Source organism: Pezoporus flaviventris, unplaced genomic scaffold (assembly GCF_033815535.1).
Source record: "Pezoporus flaviventris isolate CSIRO_AGI_PZ_B2104156 unplaced genomic scaffold, CSIRO_AGI_Pfla_v1 ptg000021l, whole genome shotgun sequence".
In the NCBI taxonomy this organism is placed as follows: domain Eukaryota; kingdom Metazoa; phylum Chordata; class Aves; order Psittaciformes; family Psittacidae; genus Pezoporus; species Pezoporus flaviventris.
In genome coordinates this window covers 10,885,061-10,906,136 of record NW_026892569.1, presented here as the reverse complement: position 1 = coordinate 10,906,136, position 21,076 = coordinate 10,885,061, and the positions used below count along the sequence as shown (strand labels likewise).

Genomic DNA, 21,076 nt, shown 5'->3' with positions numbered 1-21,076 from the left:
ACTGTATTTTGCGATGCGGGCTGGCCAAGATGGATTGGGAAGGCTGACCCCTCGTGCGCGCCACTCCAGTGTGTACTGGGTAATGCTTTGGCGTTTAAAATACGCAGGATGCTCTTGGGTGCAAAGCCTTAGATGTGCCCTGGGTGCTCTGTGGCTGCACATCCCTGCGTGTGTGCTGGGATGCGCGCTCTCCTATGCGCACCGGCACGCTGAACCTCGGCAGGTCAAACGGGGAGGATAAACTTTTGAACCCAGCTGCTTCCAAATTAAGGACATGTGCAGGGACCACCAAAGCTGGGGTTACCGTGTGCCACCCCCATGCTGTGCTGCAGCAGGCTCCTTGTTCCTCCCTTGGAGCCTGGAGGAGGATGCCCTGAAGCCACACTGTTCTCCGTGCCCTTTCCTTGTCACCAGGAAGGACAGGCAGCCGTCTGGTGACTTCTCCCTTCGTTATGGAAATGGGACTGATACAGTAATCAGGATGCTACATATGGAGCTTTTTAAATTACTGCTCTTCAGTCTTTTGTTAGCCTTCATTATTCCCAGAGATTTTTTTTTTCCAAGTCATAAAAATGACATTTTTAATATGCAGAATTAAAAAAAGGCAATATGAAGAATACGTTTTTGTCAATAAGCTTTTACCTTTTAAACCAGTTATCTTAGTTTCTGCTCTAGGTATTTTAATTGAAGATTAACTGCTGTTAAAGAGTATACAAATTTAGGTAGTGTCTATTTGGAGTAGTAAAATAGGACTGAATAAAAGGTGGGAGCAGAGTGGCCTGTCCATTATAATTTTAGATTGCAGAGCACAAACTACCCTTCATTAGGAGCCAGCACAGCAACCGAGGCTCTTCTAATGTTAGTGCTATTTTTATACTACTTTATTTCCCCAGTGAAGTTCACTACAAGTATCTCAAGTTTCATGTGGAGCAGGTCTCATCCCAGTGTTTGCCTTATTTCTGCTGTCTTTTTTACATAGAAAGTTACTCAATCAAAGCTGATGCATGTAAATAGGAAATGAAATCCGAACGTTAAGTGCTATGTGCTTATTGCTTCTGACTTACTGCAGAACTGATCTGGGTGACCTCTTTGCTTGCTATCTCTTAGCCCAGTACAGGAAAGAAGATGGGTTTGTTTCTGCCTGCACACTGATAGTTTTTCTTGCACCTAGAGCCAGACTTGGGCACCACACAGGTTATCTGAAGGATGTGCATTTAAGACACGGAGGCTGATCTTGTTTGAGAGGGAAGTTTAAGATGCTGCCTCATCCTGACCACCCCCATGTCCCTTGGGCAAACTCCCTGATTTCTTTCTGAAGAGTTAGGCTCTTGTCTTCCCAGGGTATCCCGTATTTCTTTCAGAGGATAAGAGGACAGCTTTCCTGAGGAAAACCTTGTTAAGACTTACTGTTTAAACTTAGGTGGAAGGGCAGGTTTTGTTAAGACTTGGGTTTGTCTTTCTCCTTGGAATTGTTACTAGAGCTTGAGTTTTAGCAGCATAAATACTAATATAAACCTGCTGTAGGTCCATCACCTCATGAACTGTGTGTGAAACATGGCTTTTGTGACTTCCCTCATCAGCATTCAGGATGAGGGAATGCTGCTGCTGCTTCCAATTGGATCTGTGAGGGCTGGAGTAGCTGACAAGGCGAGGGGTGGCATGTTAACCTGCGTGGGGATGTGCTTCCTCACTAGACAGCTTCCTTGTGTGTTACCCACAATAGCTTCAGGCTGCAGGGCTCCTAGGTCTTTAAGAGGAGAATATGACTTAATACTTTGTTGTGCTGCAGAATTCCCCCTTATCCAGTGTCTGCTGGTAAGGAAGGAACCTGAATAAGATAGGACTTCAGTCTTGGCTTGATGTGGTGTGATAGTCTCTATGTTACTAGCTTTCTGCTTGCAAAATGGTTATGGGCTAGGGCTGTGTTCTTCATCCGTGGTACTTTCCCACTCCTTGCTTTTCCTTGGGTTTGGGGTTTTTTTTTTTGTTTGTTCATGTATTTTCTGTCCTCCTCATAGGAGGGAGGGTTTGAACCACAGATTTGCCATGATTCTGCTGCAAAATGAGGAACAGCTGCTGGAATTGTAAATGCCTTCTTGGTTCCCATCACAGAACCTGCAGTTGATCAGCTCTGCCCTGAGCAATAACTGCAGACATCAAGACCACTGAGGCTAAGTCGGGAGTAAGGGTGGAGGGAATTAAAACCCTGAGGCAGGGGTCTAAATAGAGAACACAGGCGCAGATGGGTGTTGGAGGGGATGCTCTGTTTCCTTTTATTGGATGTCTTTTAGATGCTGTGGAGAGTTGACTGGAGCAGGGTCATAATGGGAGCTGAGAGGAAGATGGAGAAGAGGTTTTGGAGAAAAAGCAATCTGAATGTGAATTTGTCTTGTCTTTGTTTTCCCCCACCTTCAAAAATACAGTGCTGTTGCAAAACTCAGTGGGCAAAAGATAATCCAGGCTTTGGTAGGGTCACTCACAAGTCATTTATGTTGTTGATAGGCTAAACTATGTTCCTGTGTTGTCTTTGAGTAAGGATATCCTAAACATTGATGTGTTAGTACAAGGCAAATGTTTAACAGCTATTTGTCAAGAAAAATAAATGTTGAGCTGTGAGAACTCCTGCTCCTGCAGTGGACTGTACTAGAACCCAAACCTAATGAAATCAGCAGTCATCACACAAGATGCTGCCTTTGTGGTTTTGGTAATGGGGTTCATTTATTGTGGACTTGTTTGTGTGTTTTGGCTGGTCGTATTCCATCTGCTCTAATCTAATTTTCCTCTCCTTCAGTGCTGCCTTGTACTGTGCTCTCTAGAAACACCAAATTCAGTGGTGCGGGTTAGGTTTTGTGCAGCACAAGTCCAAGTGAGTTGGTGTGTTGGAAATGCGCAGTGGCTCTTCAGTGCAGGTCACCAGTGCTTGGAGCTGCATTGGGTGTTGTAACCCCCTGAAATACCAGTTGGGAATCTTTTCCCTCTCACTGCTGGGTTTGGACCCGGTCACTCGAACAGGTTGACATTGGCAGTGGGAATGTGGGGAGGTTGCTGTAATCTGTTCTTTTCCAGCTGGCATCAGGATGCTTGTTGTTAATTTCTGCATCTCAGGTCTGTGACCTGCCTGCATCCTGTTCCTGAACAGTATCAGCACAGGATGAAGAGAATCTCTTGAGGATGGCTTGGGAAAGCTGATCTCCTTCAGCCCTCAAAGTGATCTGCTCGCTGTGGCAGGACAGAGGCTGTACTTGCCTTCTCTGCTATTTGACTTGCCCAGGCTTTAGAACAGCCTGTGCCCCAGGAAGAGTGGGATGAGGAAGGAAACCCAGCCCTTGGGTGCTTGCCTAGAAAAATGGAAGTATCACTGGGGCCTGGAGAGAGGTATTAGTTGTTAGAGTCTGCTGGGTCTGTGTTGCTGTATCTCTGCTCCTTGTCCTGTCTCATTTAAAGTCTGATTTAGCATACCTGCCTCTTTACAACCACATCACTGCTTCACTGGGATTGTTCTTGCTGTTGTGGTGGTGCATTTGGAGCCCAAGCACTATAAAGTAATTATTAGAAAACATTAACTTTGGATTCCAAGGTTTATTTCTGGTCTTGGTGATTACTGAGAAAAAGCATGAAAAGATTGAACTGAAAGTCTTGATATTGAGAAAGGGGAATATAACCAAGTTATGCCTTTAACAATAACGCTGACATTGATTTAAAGTGTTTTTATTTGGAGGGTGGGCTGATGACTTTGCATTTTCAAAATGAATGATCCTGAAGGAGCTTTACAGGAAGAGGCCTATTCTGCAAATCTATCCCAGTGTCCAAAATCACTGCCTAGTTTGTGAGGACATTTTAAAATAGTAATAGTTCAATAATACAATGGGAATCAGTTACGGCTCCACAGTGTTCAAGCAGCATGTGCTGAATGGGGAGAGCAGAGTGTCTTAATTAAAAGAAATGCAGGAAACATCGTTATTGGAAAGTATTTTTTACTGCTGGAGGATTTGTGGGTGACTAAGACATGTATAGGCTGGAGGTTTTTATTTTATAAATACAAACCAGATAGATGGCCTCATCCTTTGGCTTCTTGACTCCATTTCCTTGGATGGAATTTTTCAACATTTTAAACAAATTAAAATTCATGCATCATTTCTGCTTAAAGGCACGAGCGTTTACAGATACCGCAGTTAAGTCTTGTAACTGGTTGCATGCAACAGGACTGATGTGGATATGTAGGTTTTGTATTTGCTCCCATAAAGAAAGCTGATGAAAGTTTTAACAGGTGGGATAGAATGGGGGTTACCTGTAGTAAGATGATTGTTGTGCTTGGACGAGCTTCCAGGTTAGCATTGCTTTGTCTTTTTGTGCTGCAAGAACAGGGTTGGTTTGTAGGACACAAGCAAAGAAAATGTGATGCTGTGGCAGAGGGGAGGCTGAGATGAGCTCTTAGGCAGAAGCTCTTCCCTGTGAGGGTGCTGAGGCGCTGGCACAGGGTGCCCAGAGAAGCTGTGGCTGCCCCATCCCTGGCAGTGTTCAAGGCCAGGTTGGACACAGGGGCTTGGAGCAAGCGGCTCTAGTGGAAGGTGTCCCTGCCCATGGCAGGGGTTGGAGCTGGAGGAGCTTTAAGGTCTCTTCCAACTTAAACCAGTCTGGGATTCACTGAAATCCACTGTGGAACCATGAAGCTGGAGATCTGTTTTAGGGAACAAGTATATGTATAATGAGGGAGAATGAACTGGCAAGCGTTTGAATTTGTCTTGGTAAAACAAAATCATACAAATTCCCGGCATCCTTATTTTTTTGTAGAAAGCCATAGAGAAGGAGTTTATAGGTTGCTAAAAGACTGAAAACTTCTTAGTAACCCAGCGTTCTTGCACTGTTTATTCTCCTCCACCTCCCACAACATTTTATTTCCCTTGTAATAATTAGTTTGAACTTTCATCTGTTTCTGTGGATCAAGTAATTTTCATACAACTTCAGGATTTTTTTATATGCTTTAAATCTTTCTTCCAAATAATGTTGGAGGGGTTTTTTCATAACAAAAAAAAAAGCCATGAATACATTATAATTTCAATTTTCATGGTGTGTGAAAGATTTCTGCACTAGGTCTTTATTGTTTTTGAAGAATTCATCACCCTAGTTAAGAAGCTTAATATAAATTAAAGAAGGTATTAAGGAACATTAAGACATCAAAATGTGGAGCGTTCTTTTTCCTTTCGATTGCTCCAAATGCAAACAAGTTGAATAAAATGCAATCAAAGGGCCTGTTTGGAGAACATTGAGTGGCTTTACAGCTGTGCTGGAGAGAACCTCTGGTAAGAGCATAATTCAAATAAAAAGGCCTTTCTTTCCTCCTCCTAATTCTCTTTGTTGTGGTGACAACAGAGTACAAGCCCGATAAAAATTTAATCACCTTATCTTTTTAAAGCAAATTGCATATTTGTTTACACACAATATACATAACATAAAAAAGCAAAAGCTGCTCCCCAACCCCCTCCCCTCCTAATCGCATTAAAGAAGTTTAGGAAGAAAAATGGAAATGTTTTATACTTGATGCTGAAGTCCCATTGTTCGGGATTGCTTTATAAAGGCAGCCCAAGGGGAAGATGAATGTCACCAAACTTCAGCTCTGGCCCAGCAGATGCCTGGGATACGGCAGTGGAGTTGGTCCAGCTTAACCGGCTGCTGCAGTGCCCGCTCTGTGTCAGGAGAGGCTGGGAGATGGGGAATTACAGACCAGCCCGTGGATCTAGTGCTTTGATTGGAGGCTGCTTTGTAATGAACTGCCTGTGATTTGGTGTCACATCCCCTCAACGGACCTTTCCCACACTGTGTGTTTCTGAAAGGCTGCGTGTCAGGGCTGGTTTGTTATTCATAGAATCATAGAATAGAATCATAGAACAGTTAGGGTTGGAGAGGACCTTAAGATCATCCAGTTCCAACCCCCCTGCCCTGGGCAGGGACACCTCACACTAAATCATGCCACCCAAGGCTCTGTCCAACCTGGCCTTTCAGGGATGGAGCATTCACAACTTCCCTGGGCAACCCATTCCAGTACCTCACCACCCTAACAGGAAAGAATTTCCTCCTTATATCTAATCTAAACTTCCCCTGTTTAACTTTTAACCCGTTACCCCTTGTCCTGTCACTACAGTCCCTAATGAAGAGTCCCTCCTCAGCATCCCTATAGGCCTCCTTCAGATCCTGGAAGGCTGCTATGAGGTCTCCACACAGTCTTCTTCACAAGGCTGATGGAGTTCTAGCCCCTTATGCTGCACTCAAAATGTTTTCAATTGTTTCTCCTGCACCTCAGTGCACAGAGCAGGGGTGGTGTTGGTTTATTTACCATTTATTTACCTGGGGTGCTGACAGAAATGGTTGAAAGTATCTTCTGGTCCAGCTGCTGAGCGGCTCTGGGCTGAGAACTTCCTTACTGGGTATGAATTTAGTCCCAACAAGATACTCTGTGGCTTTAAAATGATTAAAGCTCCTGTGCTTAGTGGTTCCTTGATCTATTTGCACACCCATACCTTGACTCTTGTGACATCTGTAGGATTTTGTTCCACTTGAGTTGAGGATTTAGCCAGCAAGGAGTTACCTCACCAGTAACGCTTGTGAAGATCTGTCTTGTGGGACAGTTGTCATAGGCTCTCCCAGGTTTTACTCATTGTGTTTATGTCTGCATGTTTCTGTCCTTCTCTCCCTTCTCGGGAGAGTACTTCTGAGAGGTCCAGTGACAACAGCTGTGATTTTGAGACACCGTTCTTTGTTTTGAATGGTCTTGGTTCACAATGACCTGCTTGTAGTTTTTCTATTGTTGAACTGTAACAAAAGCCTGTCTGCATTCCCAGGCCTCCAACTACTTTGCGTTTATATTTGTATTAGTAATTTGATGTCCTTATTAGTCCATTATCTTTCACAGTTGCCCCTGTTGTGCATTGGGCATGTTCCTTGCACTCAGTTTTTGCTTCAGGGAGTTTGAGGAATGCCCAGACTTAGAAGGGCAGCATCAGGACTCCTCTCCCTGGAGTGTGAGTGTAGAGCTTGGACATGATGTTAAGGACTGCATGAACTTCTGAGTGGCCATCAAGTGAAAACAGAGTTTCTGAATAGTCGCAGTGTGATATATCAGCATAGTTGCAACCTTGTTAATGCACTGGAAGCACGTATATAGCCTGTGCTGGAAATAAATGGAAAATCCTCTAGGCTAATGGGACAGTGTTGTATTTGAGGCCAAAAGGATTTCCTTGGTGGTTGTTTTGCCCCTCCTCAAGTTGATCCATTTATTGTCTGTACTCTTGGTTTGTGTAGCCTAGAGCTAGTAATCATGATGCACTAGAGTGTCTCATGTAACCGGTATTGGAACCGGTCTCTGGCATATAGAAACAAAACATAGTGTAGAGCATTTGAGTCCTAGTTATGTTATGGGAATGCAAAGCATGAAGTGAGATGCCCTGGGAGGGATTAGCCAGCAAATGGTTGTGGCACACAACATAACAGCCACTGGAGTGTGTTGGCCTATAAGGCAGGGTCAGGTTTGGTGCTCTCAACCTCTTCCTGCTGAAGTGTGGCCAGCTAGCCAAGAAATTAAGGTCTTGAGTATGTCACTCTGCTTTAGAGCTGTTTGGGGCCTTACTTAGGGCTAAGGGGATGTTGGACTAAGGTGTGTTTTGGAAAACCCACTGTGGGAACTGCAGATACCAGTTTGAAATGTGCATGGGCTTGTGTAGACTCAACGTGTGGACTTCAGTAGTGAGATGGTTGGAGAGCAGTGGTGTGATTTGTCAAGTGCAGAGATTATCCCGCTGCATGGCTTCGGATAACCGGTTCAGTTGCATCTGGTGTTTGATTATTACACTTTAATTTTGCCCACAAAAAGTAAACATGTGGTTATGTAAATCTGGGAAATTGGATTATATATCCTGATCGTGTGCTGGAAACTGAGAAGTGTAAAACTGAATGAATGGCACACTTTCAGTACAGTGTGGTTTGCTGGGTGTCCTTGGTGTTAGGTGACAAGTTCAGGACTAAGAGAGGAGAGGGAAGGGGCAGGCAGGGCACATACAGGGAAGTACAGCATCAGTAACTGGTAGACATGGGGTGGTACTGCAATCTGTGCTCCATTTAGCAATATGAACAATATCAGACTGAAAATCAAGACGCTGACTTCATGCAGAGGGTATGGCAGACTAATTAAAGAAAAAAATGTGTACCAGTTGAGCCTATAAAACTCTTCCTGACCTTGAGAAAACTCCCAGAGAGCTGTGGGAAACTCCGCTCTGTCCCCTCTGAACCTTTTTGTGTTGTTATTTAAATATAGTAACTGGTTTTTTAATTAAAAAGAAAAATTAGATGGCATTTCAAATTGTGTCCATGGTGCCTTGGGGACCTATTACAGTACAAATTACCCCACACTATTTAGTGAGGGCTTGTTTACTATTGTGTGAGGCGAGGGTTTCCAATGTAAGGATGCAGGACAAGAAGGGCCCTTCTTTGAAAGTCTGGCTCTGCACATGAAAGTGACGCCAGCAATTGGAAGCAATTTGTGGAATTGTTTGATTATATTAATTATGGCACCAGCAAACAGTGCTTGGGAAACAGTTTTGTTTTCTTGCATTCTTTCTTGATTGCTTGCAGCAAAAGCCAAGATACAAAATGTGCCTTTAAGGCCTGCCGGAGAGCGCAGTCAAGCCATTGTGTGGAATTGGCACTGAGCTCCAAAGGGTCGTGTCCGGCTCGACGTGAGAGTTTTCCAAATACAGCTTTGGCCTGAACTTCACCTAGGTCAGCCTCTTGAATTAAAACAGCTTCTGTCTTCCTCATCAAGGAAGATTAGCTCTTTCCCTGCTAAGCAGGAGCCCATAATGAAATCCATGTTATTTCCCGTAGTACCACCTCTTAAAATAACGTCTCTCAGTCCAAAAGCCTGTATAAACTTAACAAATTGATATACAAGACGCAGTTCAGTTCACCACTAAACTGCAGCCTTCTCTGATGTGGTACAGGGCAGCTGTTCCCCAGTTTATGGGAAGATGTTTCAGTAGTTAAGGATATCTAAACAGTCTACCAAGCTGAGATTGCGGGAGTAGCTGTACTATGCAGGCTGGCTGTCACAGCGGTGTTCGGTCAGGACATGGGGCAGTGTGCTTCTGCTCACATGGGCTGCAGGATGGGGTTTTTCTTGTCTTTGTCATCAAACAGTTAATTATGGACGCTTTGCCCAGGTCCCAGGTACCATTCTGAGGCTTTAGTGTGAATGTCATTTGGAAGGAAAGAATCTGCTTTCTGGTCTCCTTGGTTGCTTGCCCTTGGCCCGCTTCCTGCTGTGGTCCTATTGATAGTCACGAGTAGAGCAAGGTGCTAACTGCAGATCTTGTACAGCCAGAAGAGAAAAATGAATCCACTCTGGAGTTTGAGACTAGCAAGAATATTTGCGAGAGATGTGGGGAAAGGTGTGAATCCAAAATAGAATTACTGCAGAATTGTGAAGGGATTTGCATAAGTAAAACTCATTGCCTGATCTGTGGAAGTAATTGAAGCTCAAATGCTGAGCTTCTGAGGGTGACAAGGGAAGGAGCATCCCTTGTTTCTTGAGTGACTTTCTGGCCAACTGCTACATTGAAATTGTCTAGGTAATCATATTATGCTTGTTACCACAGTGGTGAACACGAAGAAGCAGAGTGGATTGGCTCCTGCAGGAGCACTGCACTTAAATCTATTGGCTGGAAAGGTTCATGGGTGTTGGCATACTGACCCTGATATTAGGTGAAGAATTCCTGCCTGATCCTGGGCAGTAGTTAGCTCAGGATGCAGTTTTCATCCCTGCTCATTCTGAAGCATCATGTATTAATGACAGGTAGATGGGATACCAAGTTACATAGGACATGCAGGCTCTAGATGACTGGTCATCCAGTCTGTTAGCTGTGGTATGGCATAGCTGATGCTCCTATTACAATGTTTATGGGCAGAGTAACACAGCTCATATGTTTTTGGGAGGCTTCCAAAGGTGTCATTCTTCTCATTAGCTCAGGAGGGGTTTTGCTGGAATATTGAAGGGTAAAAATGCCTGCCTTGAATAAAATCTGAAGGTAGGATTTTGGATATCTATAGCAGAGGAGAAGAGAAACAGTCTCTGCCTAATAACTGAATGTAAAGAGTTCAAGGATGTTCTGTTTCCTATTCCTCTTGTCCTTTCTGTGTGGCTGTAGAGAACTGTAGCAGGAGGGCTGGGAAAACTGATCCTCTGATTTTTGGGATGCTTCTGCTTTTCGTTTGCATCAAAACCCCAGAGCATTATTTGAGGGATAATAGCATGAGCTTTTCATGGCTTTAGAGCACAGATTAATGACAACTTTATTGTAGAACTCCTGACACATGTTTTGGGAGTGAGTGGAGAAACAAGTGTGTGCCTGCTGGTGTACTGGGGGATCACTGGTGTTGATCTTCATCCTGCTGGAAACTAATGGCACTGACTTTTGTGCTCTCTGTTAGCAGGAGAATCAATGCAGCCTGTGCTCCTTAAATGTGTAATTGGGGTTCAGCCTCTGAGGGTTCAGTTTAAGGAAATCCTGAAATTGTGAAAAGCAGCTGTTAGGAATGATCCGTTGTGAGCAAGGATTATCCCAACCCTTTGCCTCTTTCAAGTTTTGCTTGCTCTTTTATTTGCTTCTCTCAGGAAGAAAGAACATGTTTGTCTATGGTATTAGAAGGTTACATTTCCCTTGGATAAAAATGATTTCCAACATCAAATGTGCGACATTAACTTGTTCTCTGATGTTCAATTTTTAACATTTGAATGTTGACAGGAGGCAAGATTGCAGGTAGGTGAGTGTTCTATCTGCACTGTTCAAAGGAAGTAGAGATTGAGATGAGCTCTTAGGCAGAAGCTCTTCCCTGTGAGGGTGCTGAGGCGCTGGCACAGGGTGCCCAGAGAAGCTGTGGCTGCTCCATCCCTGGCAGTGTTCAAGGTCAGGTTGGACACAGGGGCTTGGAGCAAGCTGCTGCAGTGGAAGGTGTCCCTGCCCATGGCAGGGGTTGGAGCTGGATGAGCTTTAAGGTCCCTTCCACCCAAACCTGAATCAAAACATGAATCAAGTCTCCTCAGTCCAGAGGCCTGACATCTTTTAACATGACTTTTTTTGTTCTCATTAACAATTATTGCTGTAAGAAATCTGTGCAATCATCCATGCCGATGCCTTCCTCCTCCTCGGTGCTGGCTGGGGTGGGTAGTGGTAGGGTTTCTTTACAAGTGTCCATAGGAAAAGGGAGTTGTTGTTCAGCAGAATGCATTACTCTCGGTGGCTGTGCTGGAGAGCCTGCCCTGCATCTCTGTTATTCCACCTGCTTTTAATGACGTGTTTATCGCTTGCTCAGAAATTACTCCTTTCTCTGGCTGGGCCGTGAGGGGATACTGGGTTATCTTCCTTCACATTTACATGTGCCTGCCTTGAAAATCTTCTGTGCAAACACAGCGTTTCATTAGCTTTGAAGGAGACAGAAATATTCCTGTCTATTCCCATATAAATATTGAAGAGATCTGTGGAAATAGGAAATAGAAATATGGAGATGGGAAGTCTCAAAAATGAAGTTGAAAAGGAGAGAGGGAAAGAAAATTCCTGAAAGGCAGGGTATCGAGTGGAATTGGGAGTTAGGGAAGAAGGAGCTGGCTTGTAGGAGAGAAAGACTGTAGGAGAGGCCAGCTTGTATTTATACACAGGGAGGGGTCCAGGATTCTACATTGTGATGTTTCCATAGGAAGTTATTGAAATCTGTGCTTTTCTATGCAGATTTCTTGCATGTAAAACTCAAGGCTGCAATGCATTGAGCCATTCAAGATAGTGCACATCCCCAAGAAGCTAGTTTCTTTTTGTGAATATGGTGTAAAAAATGACTGCTTTTGTCCTTTATTTTGTGTGTGTGAAACTGTTCCTGGACTTGGGAATTCTTTTTCCTGCTGAGGAATTTGAATTCATTTGAATTTGAAAATTCACTTTTTTTTTTTGCATTTATAAATGGTTCCGTTTGGACAAAATCCTTGAGGCCACGCTGAGACAAAGGATATTCTGTTAAGAGCCTGTATTCTTATTTGCTAATTATTAACAGTAGTTGAACAGAATGGATTAAGCTATTTTACAACTAGGTTTTCACATCTAGCGTGGGTTAGTTGATGCTACAAGTACGTTGGCATAAGTCTGGCTGGGCAACACTTGTTACAGACATGGGTGGGAATGAATTTGTTAAGCTTTGAGATATCTTATGCGCCTCTGAGGACTGCCCATTAATAATATTAACGTATAGGTATTTTCCACTGCTGTATGCAAGGCGTATCTTGGAACTTTGAAGCTGAAGTCTTTTTTTAACACACAGACCTTTTCAATTTAATCCATTAGCAACTTGGCAAAATAAAGTAATTGTCCAACAGAGGAAGAAGAAAAAAATTCTATTAACATTTGCTACAAATCCAAGTAGTACAGGCAGCACTTAATTAATGGAACAGATTTCTCACTATGTGTTCAAGCTAACACAGCCATTGTTCAGGAGAGATTAGACCCTTAATGTAAGTTAAACTAGACCTCCATCTAAAAATATCTGTCATTTCAGCTATTAAGGGTCTGATGTCTTCTTTGGTGACAGATCTGTTTCCCTTCGTTTCCTTGGGTTTGTACAATGTGAAGCCCGCGTTGTGTGTAACGCGAGACACCAATGGAGGGATGAAACCCGCGGGTCCCTGGTCCCTCTGCTGCTCCCGGTCACGGAGCCTCTGCAGCCCTCAGACCGCCCGGCACCGGGGCTGGGAACAGAAAACACTGTTTGGTGGGGACGGTGCCAGTGCTGAATCTGTTTGCAGAATGAGGGCAGCAGATCTGATGCAGTAATTCCACTAGAGCAGCTTGCTCCAAGCCCCTGTGTCCAGCCTGGCCTTGAACACTGCCAGGGATGGGGCAGCCACAGCTTCTCTGGGCACCCTGTGCCAGCGCCTCAGCACCCTCACAGGGAAGAGCTTCTGCCTAAGAGCTCATCTCAGTCTCCCTTCTGGCAGGTTAAAGCCATTCCCCTTGGCCTGTCCCTACAGGCCCTTGTCCAAAGCCCCTCTCCAGGTTTTCTGGAGCCCCTTTAGGCACTGGAGCTGCTCTAAGGTCTCCCCTTCAGGAGCCTTCTCTTGTCCAGGCTGAACCAGCCCAGCTCTCTCAGCCTGTCAGATCTTGCAGAACACTACAATACAAAGTTGGTTGTGCTTGATGCTGGATTTCTGCAGCATTACATAGACTGTGATTTATTTAGTTGTATACAAAAGCTTTTGCTTTTCTCCTCTCGTGCTCTTTATTTTCCACAAATCAAGACCCTGGGATCTCTCCACACCTCCTGTGGCTGCTCTGCAGCGTTAGGGCTGGTTTAAAACCTCTGGTTATGAAACAGCAAATCGGCATTTCCTGGGATTGCTTCAGCACTTCCCTGTTTCCTCCCTCCCCTCCACAGTGAGCATTGCCTGGAAGGATTTGCTGCCTGATGCAGGGGGATGGAAATCTGGGCTCTGGGGCTGTGGCTTCAAGATCACCTGCAGGTGCCCCTGGATGGGGCTGGGCTGGAGCGAAGTCCCTGTGCCTGCAGACCTCCTGTCTCCAGCAAATCATAAGCATCTCAATCTTTTTGTCAGGCTGTGATACGAGAATCCACGGCTGCATTTCAGTATGAGGGGAGAGAAGCTGATGAAGTGTTTGAGATAAGGTTATGTGACACCACAGGTTAGAAATACCTGAACTGAATTTGGCCAAATGCCTGAGAACCACCTCGCGGTGTGTTCCCGTGGTGCTGGATGAGCTTCCAAGGAGTTGCCTAACTTCTGCTTTGAGAAAACAGTTCCTCAGGAGTGGTCTTTCAGGAGCTACAGCTCTCCTGGTTTACAGCGTTTGTTTGGGCTTTCCTATCTTGCATTTCACAGCCCGAATGCCCCCAGTGTGTTGAGTTACAAGACATTATCGAAGTGTAAGAAACGCTGGTATTTGGGAAGGGAAGCCCAAGTATTCTTGATTGGCACTGATGTTTGGAGAAACACTTAAGTCAGATCCCTGGAATCTTACACAGGTTGATTCTGGTTTCCCTAAGCAGTGACGGGGAAACTTTTAACAGCAAATAGTGTATTTTAGAGAACAAAAAAACCCCCAAGCACACACAAATCTCTGTAATGTGTTAAAACCGACACAGTGGGCTTCTGATGGGGAATAGACTATGAAAATTCAAGAACCTTCTGACTCCTGGGACTCTATAATTTTAGTATTTGACCACTTGGTTTCATTCCTGACTTGTATTTTTATGAATATTCTTAGTGATGAGAAGGAACTTTTGAGAGATGCGTGTAAATAATAGGAAGGGTTTACTAGTAAAAGGGTTAGACCAGGCAAGTTGCTCTGGCTTGTTTAAATTTGGCCTGTATTTAACACTTTAAAAGCTGTAGAAGGATACAGCCAGGATACTGCTCTGGATTTGGGGCATCCCTTTTGTGAACTATAGTGGAATGGTTCAGGTACCTTATAGCTCCTCCAGCTCCAACCCCTGCCCCAGGCAGGGACACCTTCCACTGCAGCAGCTTGCTCCAAGCCCCTGTGTCCAACCTGGCCTTGAACACTGCCAGGGATGGGGCAGCCACAGCTTCTCTGGGCACCCTGTGCCAGCGCCTCAGCACCCTCACAGGGAAGAGCTTCTGCCTAAGAGCTCATCTCGATTTACCTAATAACTATGTTTGAAGGCTTCTGATTTTTCATGCGAGTTCCCATATTCCACAAGCGTGGTGCAGAAATGTGACTTTCCTGATGCACACTCAAGTTCTTGTTTCTCGTGTTTGACTTCAGAAGCCAACTTGCCTGTTCATTTTTCCAGTTACACTGAAATGTGACGTTGAGTGAGTTTGTCATGTGTGTCCTTGTGTTTTACAGATGGGCTGAAGCCAGAAACCAAGGCTCTTCTTACCACTGCCTCCAAGAAGAAATCTAAGGCAGGGAAGGGGGATGCAACCAAAGAGGACGAAAGCAGCAAGAATGACTCGGTCCAGCCCATTACCATCTCTCTTCTGTTTAAAAGATACGTCTTTGACACGCAGAAGAAGATGATTCAGTCCTGAGAACGTAAGAGCAGCCTCTGATCACATGTGAAAGATCGGACTCTGCAGGGAATCTCAGGTGGAATGGTTGTCTTGTTGCTTCTTCGCAGGCAGGTCTGACTGTGTGCCCCCTCCGAAACCCCTGCGGTCTGCTTCTGTTCTGTTAGAACCTGCTCGTTCTGTCACCTCTGCCATGTGGATCTGTAACAGGCTTTCGGAGCGCTCCCTGCCAGCCGAGCACATCCAGGGCTCTGTTCTGATAGCGGTGTTTGTCTGGAGAACTGATTGGAAGCTTCTCTTGATTTAAAAGGTTGCCACCGATATTAATCTAAACCTACTGGAGATGTGAATTTCATGGGACCTGCAAAGCAAAGCAGATGGTTTAGCTTTCCTTCCCCGAGCAAAGCGGGACACAGAAAGCACACAATAGAGTAGGTGAAATGCAAAGTGGATGTTTCACGTTCCTTCAGCTGCAGCTGTGTAAGATGCTATCTGAGAGATGGTATGGATGTGTTTAATAAATGATTTATGTCTCAATGTTTTCCATATTAAACAACACGATGTATGTAACTGAGAGTCTTAATTGTTCTCGTTGCTGTTCCAAAGGTTGAGAACTGATCTCCGGTGACATTTTCTGTAGCTTTTCTGAATTTCCTGCCTGTTCTGCAGTGAATGCTATTCCAGAATTGCTTTCTTTTTTTTTTTTTTGGTATTTTTGTAACCAAAATCTTTTATGTGTGAAAGAAAAAGTTGCCTCTGGAAACAGTCAAGGGCTTTATTTCATTAAAATAATGATAGAAGATTGCAGCATAAGCCTTGTAAAATGAGTATCTCCTTTAGAAACTATTAGTTGTTTAATAGAGATTTCATGGATGCTTTAGTTCTTCCTCTCGATTTTGTGTCCTGGGCTCATAAAAAGGAGAGCACTGGTAATGTCCCTTTTTTGTTACTTACAAAGCATGGGACACCTTAACGTGAAAACCAACAATAATTCTACAGGTATGAAAGCTGCAGTCTGGAACAGAACTTGGGCTCGTCTCGGTGCATGGGAGATGTTATTTCCTGCCCCTTGAACACAGTACTTCTGCTTGGTGCTGTTAAATAGCAGCCAGTGACCCATTTGCTGAGATCAGCCATGGGAGGAGGAGGACCCCACGTATAATGTAAGCATGCTAGTTGCACATGGAAGTAAGTAACTGTAATAGATTGCTACACTCATGAATCATACTATTACACTATTAGTAATACTCGGTGTTACCGTATATCTGTTGATGGGCCTAAGTCCATCATGTTATCATGGTTTTTTTAGTCTTTCTTCTCCTTTTAATTTCCAGGTAACCCAAGTGGATACAAATGGCAAAAATACCCGCTATTGAGAGGGTATTTGCAGCTGGATGGCTGTGAGGCAGTGTAGGTCTGATATCTAAACTAGTTTGATGGTGCCCCTTTAAATCAGAACAGAATTAGTGCTTTGTGGAATAATCCCAAACAGTTTCTGCTGAGTGAGTCCCAGCAAAGCTTTAGCACATCCCTTAAGATTATGGGGTATGCTTTCCATGTGATCCCAGAGGAATTAGGCAGGCAACTTCAGCTATGGCTTAACGTGACTTGTGCTGCCAGCTTTGCTGGAAAATGCATCCTTCTGTAATGACAAAAAGCATCTTGCCCCCCCACCACCTCTCCTTCCCCATTTCTCTCCTCTCCCCAGAGACCCCCATAGGCAGTCTTTGTAAAGGATATTTATTATGTTATCTGTCTTCTACATCTATATCAAGTCCTGTGCCCTATACTGTTACCTCTGCTCAAGATGCTGCAGTGATGGAAGCTAGAGAAGCAGGTGACATAGGAGGAATGCTGTTATTGCCATCCCAGGTTAGTCTAAGAATTAATGGTGTAAAGAGACTTCTCATTGAAGGAAAGAAAAACCTCAAAAGCGAATAATTAAGGAATTTACATTTTTATCTGTGTAATTCTAATGTCCCATTTTAATGGGTCACTACGTTCTGCCCCCTCTGGTTGGAGTTCTGGAAAGGAAGGGGCAGTCATCGGAAGAGGTGTCCTGGTGTCAGATAGGGCTGGCTTTGGAGTTGCTGGCTTTGCGTTTACAGGTTTTTGTCTTTCTTATTTCTAAGGCATTTTTGCCCAGTTGTGGAGAGGAGGCTGTCAGCATAACTGCTGGCATGTGTATTTACAAAGCACTGTCTGGTTTCTCCCCTCTACTCTCTGCATTGCCCATAGCAGGTTCAGTTCTGGAGCTTGATCTGTTTGAAGACTCATCAGTTCTGAAAACTTAGTTTCGCAGCCCTTGCTTGGCTTAAGGCTCTTGTAGAACTGAGGGTGCCAGGGTGGGTTTGTTTGCTTGGGGTAACTCAAGGGAGGGAGCCTCATGCGAGTCCCCTCACTGCTGCCATGCCCTGTCCTTGTGCGTTGTCATCCTCCACGTAGAGCCCCATCCTTTCATTTTGTTCCCCGTCAGAGGTTTGTGTAGGTCAGGCAGCTGCAGAAGTAGCTGTTGAAGACTGGGGTTTGGTTTTGTATTTTCCCCCATTTTTAATTCCAAAAGGAGAACTTAAACATGCCCAGGAACTTTGATTATAATGTGCTATTCCTGCAGATCTCTGGCTGCTGTCCTGAGGCTGTTGGATACACATTTGAAAAAGGGTGAAATGGTGGAACAAAATGATTATGGGAAAATCAAAGCTTTTAAAGACATTTGTAGGATGAACAGATGTTCAGACATTCTTTTAGTTGGTTTCCAGACAGACGTGGAGACTTTTCCTTTCATCCTCGTAATCAGTGCATTATGCTGTAATTTGTAAAAATGGCATTAAAAAAATATTAACAGGGTCATATTGTGATCTACTGACTCTGTGTCATTAAGCTAGGAGTTAGGAACAGCAACTGGGAACAGGGGTTAAGCGCTGCAGAATGCACTGTGCTAGTGTATATTGTCAGGCTGTGCTATAATGAATCCAGAATGGAATAAAGATGTAAAGAGGCTTTTTAATACTAAGGTTGTCAGCATTGCAAAGCTAGGAATAATTGTGGCTGTGCAGATGTTTGGTGAATAACACATCTTCGGGTTGTGGGGAGGGCTCGAGCGAGGAAAGCTTTGTTTTTACAAGCCTGTTTTCTGCTTCTCCTTGGAATTTATTTGGGGGCTGCGGGCGGGCTTGTGCTCCTGCCCGGGGGCTGGAGCAATGAGGATGGAAGCGTGCGGTGCCGTAGCAGGGTTCAGTAGGTGGCATCCTTCACTTGGAATCAAACCCGACATCTCCCCGCCTGAATCCCAGCTCTGCTCTGGCATCCCGAAGGAAGAGCTTACATCCAGCCTGCAGCCCTTCTCTCTAAGGTTATTTCTGTTAAACACTTTAAATGTATTTAATGGCCTCGGCAGCACAGTTAACTCCGACTTGTTGACCAGACCCTGAAGTACCTGTGTTCTTTCTTGGTGTGTCTCAGTTGAAAACCGCTCTTGTCCTTAAATCCTACCAATTGTGTTAACTGGTTGCAAGTACCTGACTCTGGGAAAACGATCCATCCACGCTGGAGAGTTCTTGGTGTGTACAGGAAACCTCTTTCTGGGCAGGAGGCACTTCTGCTCGCTGGAGCTCTGCAGCTGAACAGCCACGGGGTGGCAGAGCAGAGGTGAGAGCCCAGCAGGATGAAGAGCTGGAGGGATGCGCTGTGTCCTGAGCGGCCACGTTCCACCCCAGGACTGGGAGAGCAGCTCTGTGTTTGCATCTGCAGGGTGCTCTGGGATCTTGTGAAATGCAGGATGAAAGGCAGCAGAGAGATGCTGCCTTATTAGAAGGTTTCAAAAGCTCTTTGTGTGTTTTCCTTTTAGCTTAACATCCACAGTGACCTGGAAAGCTCTTTATTTACAAACACACGAGTTCCAAACAAACTTACTGAGGATATAAATAGTCATTTTAAGGTAGAGACTAGCACAGGGAGCTAACCTGCCAGGCCTGGGAGGAGGGGAAGAACAGGATGATTGCAGTCTTGCTGGATGATTGGCATCCAGAAGGAATTCAAGGATTTGGGGCGGTTGTGTTTAAGGAAGATTGGAGGAAGGGAGTAGTCTTTGGGTTCCCCACAAATTCCCCTGCTGTTCTGTACAAAAACTAAGTTTAAAAAGTTATCTGATGCAGCTGTAGCTCCACTGTAGACAATTTATAACAGGAGAAGGGATAGCATCTGCTTATTTCCTGTTGCCCATACCAGAAGATGGAGACTTGTCCCGCTTTTGCTGGTGAGCGTGCAGCACTGGGTTTAGTTCCAGTCGTTCCTGGACTTACAATTTGGGATAGAATGGGGTTTCCATTCCTCAGGAAGTATTGCACTTCTTTATATGTGTGTCTGACAGGAGTGCTTTTCAGAGATGATACAACCAGTCTGTAAGGCTCCTGCCGTGTTCCCCCCTCCTCCAATGCCACTGTTCCTTGTCAAAGGTGAATGCTTCAAGGGACCTCTTTGTCTCAAAGCCTCTGGTGTGCATTTGTATGCTTTTCCTAACAAACAACAGGAGAGGGTAATCCCACCTAACTCTTTTCTTTTTGGATCAGCTGTGGAAGGAACTCATCAGACAGAATCAGAAGAACCCTGCAATATCCTTGGTAAATCTCAGCCCTACAAGGCTCATTCTTAAGCATCCAGCTGTCTCTCTGTTGAATCCTTGCCATTCATGCCTGCTGTAGTTCATGCTTCTTAACCAAACAGCAATATGAGGTATGGATCAAGGGCTGCTAAGCTAACAACCTGGCAGTGACCGAGGTGCTTGCTTAGTGTCATTGTGTTGGCATTTTGGTTAAACCGATTGCTTCTGATTCTTTAAGAAGTCTAGGCTGTTCATTAGCTCTAGAAGGCTCTGTTTAGATCAGTTTCTTCTCCTTTGATTGGAAGCCATGCAGCCTTTTTGTGTTTTGGTTGATCATTCTTAGATTTCTCAAGGGCCCCATTCATGTCAATCAGAGAGACTCCATCCTTCTTGGACTGCAGAATTGCATTTATTAGGCTGTATGTGGCTCTCATTCAGACGTGTAGGAACCATGTCTTTTATACTATTCTCTATGAAAACTGATAGTTTAGGGCCTGTAACGTCAGTCTGACAGGAGTAATCTGTGCCCTCATGGTGAATTCATTCCCAAAACAGCATTCCATAAGGACAAGCTGAAACTTGGACCCCACACAGTGGTTTTGCCTAAACTTCTTTTTTGCTAACGTAAGCAATCTACCATCTAGTTTTGCTTCTTAAGCTTTACTTCAACCAAAGCTGATTGGAGCTCTGTACCCTCTGTGAGAATATTCCTTTAATACTTGGAAAGATTGAGGTCGTTCAGAAGCTTTTCTAGACACTGTCAAGTTGCTGAAACACTTACCTGCATTGGTGCCCCCCTCCGTTAATGTATATGTGATTGCAACAGAATTTGGATCATACTGTCTATGGAGGCCATTAGAAATGGAAGTGGGGTATATAGAGATACTTATTGGAAGAAAGAAAAGTTGCTTGCTTACTCTCCAGGACTTGGAGATAACCAAAATTACTCCATCCCAAAAATTAGGCATCTGAGATGTTTTTGTTGCTTCTATGTATACTGTAACTTCCCATCCTTTCTTGTTACTGCAGAACATCTGAAGTACCCATTTTTATATTGTAAAAAGGAATGTTCTGCCTTGCCAACAATATCCTTTCCGGTGATTGATATCTTGGTTGTCACCACACACAGAGCCAAGGATTGTAGAGAATCAAGAGACTCTTCCAAATTCTCTTTCCTGAGTTGTAACTGCCAATTCTAAGAGATGGATTTAGGCTGAAATGTGTTTGTAGAGGCCCAGAAGTGCTGTAACAGTAGTGTCCGAGTCCACATTTATTTAGCAATTTAAATCTGATGTTATAACAGGTACACGAATGATTGAAGCATCACAGGTTTTTTTAATACAACAGTTTCTTTTAAAGTTGAGTTGTGGCAGGTTGAGCATTGAGAAAAGCTCTCT

General features: G+C 44.3%; 1 protein-coding gene across 1 annotated transcript in view; it reads left to right on the top strand.

Annotated features, from left to right (window-relative positions):
• The window catches only part of EEFSEC (eukaryotic elongation factor, selenocysteine-tRNA specific), a 102,197-nt gene extending 86,548 nt beyond the window's left edge, over positions 1 to 15,649 (top strand). Inside the window, exon 7 of the mRNA XM_061456058.1 lies at positions 14,916 to 15,649. Within this exon, the coding sequence (XP_061312042.1) occupies positions 14,916 to 15,100 (185 nt within the window). The 3' untranslated portion in view covers positions 15,101 to 15,649. The remainder of the gene's footprint in view (positions 1 to 14,915) is intronic.
• The last annotated feature ends 5,427 nt before the right edge of the window (positions 15,650 to 21,076 follow it).